The sequence below is a fragment of the Colias eurytheme genome, chromosome 12 (assembly GCF_061535395.1).
Source record: "Colias eurytheme isolate Ceu_HAF_F1 chromosome 12, ilColEury1 Martin Lab GWU primary, whole genome shotgun sequence".
Classification (NCBI taxonomy): Eukaryota; Metazoa; Arthropoda; class Insecta; order Lepidoptera; family Pieridae; genus Colias; species Colias eurytheme.
Genome location: NC_142991.1, coordinates 2,051,521 through 2,059,692, shown reverse-complemented (window position 1 = coordinate 2,059,692; position 8,172 = coordinate 2,051,521). Strand labels below are relative to the sequence as shown.

Below are 8,172 nucleotides of genomic sequence, written 5' to 3'. Positions count from 1 at the left end.
TGACTCCTCTTCTTGCTTTAAATGCTAAATGACTCGAATATTATTTACCGTTTTCTAATTATCTATACCTATCTGTAGTGTGGAAATTATCGTTCATGTTTACTTGATCACTACATACCTAGTTAGTATAAAACAAAGTCGCTTTTTCTGTCTCTATGTATGCTTAAATCTTGAAAACTACGCAACGGATTTTGATGTGGTTTTTTTTAATAGATAGAGTGATTCAAGGGGAAGGTTTTGGTATATAATTTACATACCTATTATGTTTTAGACAAAGCGGGCGAAGCCGCGGGCGGATAGCTAGTTTTCTATAATTATCTTTTGTTTCCTTCATATATGGGATGACTCATTATGATTAAAGACCTACCCACCTAAAGAAGATGTTTTAATTTGAAAAATACTACTTCTCCACTTCTTTTTTTTGCTTAGTACCTAGCAATTATAACAATTAGTTACACAATAAACAAGTCATAGTCAAACAAACATTAGAGCTGTACTTACCTAGGTCTTAGAACCTTTTTTACAAAAAACATTCATCTTTCGATAACGAAACTTGTGTGTGTGACAGTACCTACCTACCTACTAATGACTCTAACACGAATATTTTAACCTAGATGGAAAATTCCCATATTATTTCTTCTCTGGTTTGATAATTGCGTAAGTGGGGGTATACATTGTAGGTAGGTACTTACTATATGCGGTATTATTTATTATTAACACTAAAAATATGGATTAGGCGGTACCTTATTTTTATATTATATAAGAGATTCTGTGTATGAACCTACAATTCTAGTAGGCATTATTGGGAGCGAATACTAGGTGCAGGACGCAGGTATCTCGAAGGCACTCGGTAAAATGATAATTTGAATGATAATAATAATATTCGTATATATATATTATATAGGCAATTTGTATGAGACTGATGACATCTATTGAGAAATAACAACACTTTCATGTAGTTAAAATACAAACAACCTCTGAGCAAACAACTCTAGAAGCAAATTATTTTTAATAGATTCCTCTAGATGGCGTTATACACTTTTCATATGTAATTAATTTTTGCCGTTCATGCTATGTAATTGTGTATAATATATTTAAGTACCGTATTATTTCTAGCAATAAAATGTTCTTACTTTTTATTTTCAAATATTAACATTTTAGTAACATTATTGTCTGTATAGGTACACTGTGTGTACTTCTAAACGATTCCTACCATATGCCATCTGTCAAATATTTGACGTTGAAAAGTGGTAAATTCAAAAATTATTGGAGTCTGGAGACCTTTTGCATTTGGAGTCATAATTTATTTGAAATTCTTATTTAAATACATGTAAATATTGATAATTAATTAGTTAGTTATAGTGTACAAAAAATACTATGTTTAGTTTACATTTGGCGTCTAAGAGAATAATTGTACGTAAAGAAAAGCTATATTCAATAATTATGAAAAGTGTTGTATAGAGACAATATTTAAACCTCAATTAACTGTTACAGTTGCCGTCGTGTGCCTTGTGTAGATTCGGCAGATATTATGGTCAAAAGTTAGAAAATAAGTACAGTGAAATAGAAAAGAAAAATATTTTAGAGGTTATAAACAAATCAGATGTTTCAACTTTATCAAGGTATGGTAACAAATGGGACGGTAACGAATGAAGATGATTATGAAAATATATGAGTTCATAACATTGGAATAAGGCTACAATATTTCCATCTATAATTAAAATTTCTTATTAGGCTGGCTAGTCATCATTTTTCAAATTGTTATATATTGTTTTCTAGGTATGATGTAACGAAAAAAAGATCGAAAAGCATATCACAACATATAAGTAACAATGGACCAATAAATAATTTACTGGATATAGAGGTTATTGAGGGATTTAGTGAGAAGCATGCAGAGAAACTATTTGACAGCATATTGCAGGGGAAAGTTAAAGTTGAAGAACCAAATGCAGTTAAACAGATCAAGGGCCAAATATTAAATCCTACTTTGTCTGAGAGTATGAGACAGGTTTGGCATTTAATAGTACTTTTTTTAGGTTTTTGGTTTATTTGGGGGGTCACTTCTCTGTTCTCATATTAACACTTGCCTTTGAATGATAAATATGTACTATTTACAAATATAAATTCATATACAGTAGACCTGCGTTACGCCGGCCCCTGGCCTGTAGTCCGACATGTCTAAAATTGCTGAATCCCTATTTTACGTCATCATGCATGATTGAACAGTGTAAAACCTGTGCAAAAAAAATTTCCACTTACCATTATACTCTACTTGAATATATTGTTTTAATTCCAAAATATACAATGAAGCATGATTTGTATCTACTTCTGAAACAGAACTACATCATCTTTCTAATCATTAGATCCGTTATTTGTCGAATTACAAGGTACTGTAGGGTGAAAACATTCGGACTATAGGGGAATCTCTAGGTAGCACTCTATAATCCGATATATTCAATACTTCAACAAGGCCCTGCAAAACGATTGTCGTTTAGCATATTATAACTTTTAAAATTTTTACATTATGAAAACTTTACTCAACATTGTAATGAATTATTTAAAAGTACTAAAATAACACTTCTTATAAAATAACACTTGACGACGCGGTTGGCGCAGTGGTAAAGTAACTGCCTACTGAGCCGACGGTCCCGGGTTCGATCCCCGGTCAGGGCAAATATTTGTGTGATGAACTCAATTATTTGTTCTTGGGTCTGGGTGTTATTATCTATATATGTATTTATAATATTATATTTATCGTCGCCTAGTACCCACAACACAAGCCTTAATTGAGCTTACTGTGGGACTAGGTCGATTTGTGTAATAATGTCCTATAATATTTATTTATTTATTATTATTATTTATTATTTATCCATGTTTTTTCAGGCGGCAAAGTCAGTATTAACAGTGTATGTAACAATAAACTCAGTGTCTTGGACGCTAATAGATCGCAGCAACTATGAAGTATTGGATTGGCAGTACCAAGGTATACACTACCCTGAGAACAAGAGATTTCAACTCAGTGATATTTTGGAAATTGTAAGTTTCGTTTTAAACAATACTTTTAGTACTTTTGTTTGCTTATAAACTTTAAACCAATTTAGTCATAATAATATGTCAGGAGCATTCGTTTTTTTTTCTCAAAAGTTTTGCATCATATTTACTATATTTAAATAATTTACTCCAGAAAATTTGCTTCAAATTATAATAATATATAAATAGTGAAATTTACTATGATAGAAAAATGCATAGATTTTGATTTTTTTTAAATTCTGTTATTACTTGTTATAATTTAACTAAAACAAAAGTTTATAATTACAAATATAGATTGATATATTAATCTATCCCTATGTATTAAATTCAAATTATTCATCTATTATATACAAATCTTAATACATATATATAAATCTCATGTCACAATGTTTGTCCTCAATGGACTCCTAAACTACTTAACCGATTATAATAAAATTCGCACACCATGTGCAGTTCAATCCAACTTGAGAGATAGGATAGTTTAAAGCACAAAGCGGGTGAAGCTGCGGTCTGAAAGCTAGTTATAATATAAGTATACATTGATATATTAATCTATCCCTATCTATTATATTCAAATTATTCATCTATTATATACAAATTATAACATATGCAATAAATAATTTTTATTCTATCTATTAACTTAGTCCTGGGAAATAGTAACGAAACTGCCAACAGCAGATCTCTACGTAATGAAGGCGGAAGCAACAAGCCTCCGAGCCTCTGGCAGTGACCCCAATAACCCAAAAGTGCTTGGCATTAACTTGCAGAAGTCACAAATGGTGGCCATGATGGTCGCTTTTATATCCGCTAGAGGGAATACTATCAGGTATGAATATACTAGCTGTTTGCTCTGGCTGTGCGTACTGTACTATTTTCAAAAATTAAAAATATTATTTTATAAAAATGGAGAAAAATCCGACTTGAGTTATAAGTGGTGAAATATGAAATGTAAGAATCATTTACATAAAAGCCCACACTTTTGTCTTTGAATGCATTAAAACTGAGTGAGAGAGTGTGTGTGTGAGCGAAATATTAATTAAGAAATGTTGTGCATTAATAATCCTATTGGGACCATTATGTACTCTGTTTTTTTAAATAAAAATGAAAATATTTGGAATGATACAATAAAATATTACTTATTATATTTTTTTATCACTATTTTTCAGTGTGGACATCGATGAGGACTCCAATAGTGAAATGGTAAACAAATTCAAGCAGAATGTGTTTTTCCTGCGCTCCTCATTACCTTTTAGGTGCGTATTAGCCTAATAGTTTTATTATAACGCTCATTCATTCATTTATTCGCAACATGTGACACAGAACACAGATCACGTGACACGGAACACGTGACACAGAGCACGTGACACGGAACACGTGACCTGCTTTTTACGCTGTACCGTGGTCCGTGACCGCTCACACATGATCCCAACTCAGCCAGCGAATTTCTTGTAGACTTATAATTTTTATGTGTTCAAGGCTTGACGTATATGGTCATCTTTATGAACCTATATTAGAATTTTTTACCGATAAAGGATTTTCGCCAAAATAATAGAATTCTATACTCATATTATACTCATATTATAAAGCTGAAGAGTTTCGTTGTTTGTTTGAACACGCTAATCTCAGGAACTACTGGTCCGATTTGAAAAATTCTTTCGGTGTTAGATAACCCATTTATCAAGGAAGGCCGAAGGTTATATATCATCACGCTAAGACCAACAGGAGAGGAGCAATGAGGGTGAAATCGCGGGGCAAAGCTAGTAAAAAATAAAAGTATTCGTTGTTGCCAACAACGACATCTGTTAATATAAATTAAAACTAGATTGTTTTAGTTTCGACATTTATAACTAGGTGGCTCTCAAACAACTGTCATTAAATAGTGTTTTTTTCTACAAGATTGTTTACTGTTTTGATTTTTTTTGTCGTCTATTTATTTTCATTTGTTTGCATTTTTGTGTTTGCATTTTTAAAATTGTGTCTGAAAACTTTAGTGGTCTATTAAATTTCTATAATTGCGTAATAGAGACAAATAATTTTGATTAAATTTTAATTCTTCACAAGCTGTGCCCCGTGATTTTATCCGCATTTGCTCCACACTCCTATAGGTCTTAGCGTGATGATATAATGTAGCCTTTAAATGGACGTAATCTTTAAATGGACCATCCAACAGGGAAATAATTTTTCAAATCGTATCCGTGGTTCCTGAGATAGTGCTATCAAGCAATCAAACAAACATACAAACTCTTCAGCTTTATTATATTTTAATATTTCTTTGTACAGGTTATACGGCACCCTCATAGGCAACGAAAGAGTGACGTCAGACCAAACGGTGGACATGCTTCTAAAGGAAAATAATCAAATTTCACCAAACCAAAATCACGTGTTTGTTCCAGAAAGATTACAAAATAAGTTTAGAGACCAAAATGACCTGGAAAGGGACATGATGGCCCAGTGCATGCTGTTTGCACTTACATTTATGGATCTATGTATATATAGGAATAAAGATAAAATTGATAGGTTGTTGTCGAAGAAGGGTGAATAAATTGTTATTGTATATGTTTTGTTTTATTTTTATTGTTTTGTAGATCTTGGCCCTACTTTGCTTAGTGACCCGGGGCATAGATATTATATAGCCTATATTATGTTATTCGGTAAAGATGTGGCTTTTCAATAGCCAAATATTTTTTGAAATCGGTACAGTAGTGAAAAAAATCGATTTTATATGTAAGCAAGTACTTGATAGTGTCGTTTTAAACTTGTAGTGGCAACTGGCATTACTACTTGACACCGATAAAAAAGCATACGATGTTCGTATTATTTGTCTTAAAAGTAAATTTAAGCAGTTTTTCCTTCAAAAATAAATTGTATTAGAAAATTTATTTTATCCGTTTATATTTTATAGACTTCTGAAGGTATATTTGAATTGAGTTGAATTAATAAAGGTTCAATTTACTAGATGGCGCTTAAATCAGAAGTGTACTTACATTTTTTTAATGCTGGCACATAATCCTTTCAATATTTCGATGCTCTCTGCATATGAATTATGCAATATATTTTTTATTGATTTTAGGTATTCTTGCATTTTTACCAAGTTTGGAATTATTCTTCACTGACGTTCGTAAATCAAAGAGGTGAGAGACACCAAAGATATTCCTTGATTTTCGTACAGTCAAGGATTCGAACCTGCGATCTTTTCAGCAGTAGATAATGAAATGTTTATAATGTAAATTAAAACTAATTTGATTATTCTACAAAAATAATTCATTAAAATAAAGTATTTAAAAGCAAGTGTTATGATGTGATTTTAAACTTATGTTTTTGAGCGCGCTATAAAAATCAAACCAAAAAGGATTAAACACACATTTAAATGAATATCCAAAAAAAAACTTAAAATGTCTAAGTTTAAAGTCGGCTAAAAATACATTATGAAGCGGGGTTCGAACCTGCACTCTTCGCTTTACCACGGCATCGTCATTCGGCACGCCATTTGACTTTGACCGCTTAGCTCTCCTTCATCTCAAACTTAATATGTAGTCATTAAAACATTATTAATTTTAACTAGATTATTAATTTAATGACAATAAAATATGTATATGTATAATATATAATATACTATACAAGATGGCTACAAAGGAGAATGGGCAAATTGGGCCTGAAACTTGGGCTAAGACCAATACACACGAAATATTGTTTTTGTGATAGATCATTACACATACCTTATGAAAAAAATAAAATAAAAAAATAAATCAACCGGGTTCTTGTACAGTCAAGGCAAAAAGTTTTATTTATTTGACTATTATTTTGCGCACAATAACGGTGTTTTTAATTCGAGTGAAGTAAATATAAATCTAAATGTCAGTGGAGTGACTGAGTTTAACCACAAAAAACGTCTAACTACGTTGAATTATAATAAACACGGTATAGCGTACCTGTTACAAAACATAATATTAGTGTATTTCGGTTATTAGAAGGCTTAAGATTAGTACGTATTTGTAAGTGAAAGTGAATTGGAGTAACATAAAGATATTATCATTGTCTTATAACAGTTATTTACTGCAAAAAATATTATACACAAAGAAATAAAACTTGATGTGACTGTACAAAAACCCGGTTGATTATTTTTTTATATATATTTTTCCCGTTATCTATGTGTTTTGATCTATTATAAAAACAATATCTCATGTGTATTGGTCCAACTCAAGGGTTCAGGCCCAGCTTCCATAGTAAAATGCCCATTCTCCTTTGAAATAGGTGTTACTTTTCATTGGTAATTGTGATTGACAGTCAAATTAAAGTGCTACTTCGCGTAGTAACAATCGGGGATTTCCCCGTTACGATTTTTAACAGTTATGTGAATACATCTTGCTTCAATATTATATTAGTTTTAAAACAGGTAAATGGTAAAAGGGGCATTAAAAGAAAAATAAATAAAACTGCGCTATATTGCTTCAGTTGGACTAAAAAGTGTTTATTTGATAAAATACAACGAGCTTACTTTTTACAACATTTTACTTCTATTAAATGACAAAAACAAACAAAACCCTTAATAGAATAATAATATACATAAATACGATGGTATCAACTTTAAACGCATAATATGTAACTAATATAAATGCAAATCTAGGCAAGAACGTTACAATTCAATTAAAATACAATAAATCTAAAATAATAAAAATTAATATAATTAAAAATAACTATACGAAAAAAGTTACATCCTGAAGAATCTAATACAAATTTTCTATAAGATCACACTTATACTTTTGACCTAACCGAATCGAATTTTGTATTTAATACTGATATCATTTTGGAAGAACTATAAAATATATTTACAAATTCGCTTTTTATATTAATTGCCAACGTTAAAATTTTTCGCCCGGATCTTTGTGACCGTATCGCAACCAACTGTTTCGAAAAAGAAAAACAAATAAAAGTCTATGGTGACAAGGAAATAAAACCTGTTTAATCTGTACTGTGTAAAAAGTTCGATCTTGTATTCTGGGATTGTATAAAATCAATCTCATATAGTCTATTTCGGTGTATTTGTATGTAAGAAAATATACTCTATTGTAACACTGTGAGCGGGGCTGTAGAGAGATGATCTGTAGGCCTATCAGAGATTGGTAACAACTACGCTATCTATGC

At 31.0% G+C, this 8,172-nt stretch overlaps 1 protein-coding gene across 1 annotated transcript; it reads left to right on the top strand.

Moving 5' to 3' along the window:
- Positions 1-1,256: 1,256 nt before the first annotated feature.
- On the top strand, positions 1,257-5,586 carry LOC149903823 (transcription elongation factor, mitochondrial). Its single transcript, XM_090107973.1, has 7 exons — positions 1,257-1,413; positions 1,495-1,622; positions 1,780-2,008; positions 2,884-3,036; positions 3,675-3,856; positions 4,197-4,283; positions 5,311-5,586. Exons 1-7 carry the CDS (start codon positions 1,378-1,380, stop codon positions 5,570-5,572), a joined length of 1,077 nt encoding a protein of 358 aa, XP_089964099.1. The 5' UTR covers positions 1,257-1,377; the 3' UTR covers positions 5,573-5,586.
- The last annotated feature ends 2,586 nt before the right edge of the window (positions 5,587-8,172 follow it).

What these genes read in the sequence shown, in the direction of transcription:
- LOC149903823 (XM_090107973.1), top strand. Translation starts at nt 1,378, where the DNA reads ATGTTTAGTTTACATTTGGCGTCTAAGAGAATAATT. An exon ending in TGTCTGAGAGTATGAGACAG is followed by an intron (nt 2,009 to 2,883) that starts GTTTGGCATTTA and finishes ATGTTTTTTCAG; the next exon opens with GCGGCAAAGTCAGTATTAAC. An exon ending in TCAGTGATATTTTGGAAATT is followed by an intron (nt 3,037 to 3,674) that starts GTAAGTTTCGTT and finishes CTATTAACTTAG; the next exon opens with TCCTGGGAAATAGTAACGAA.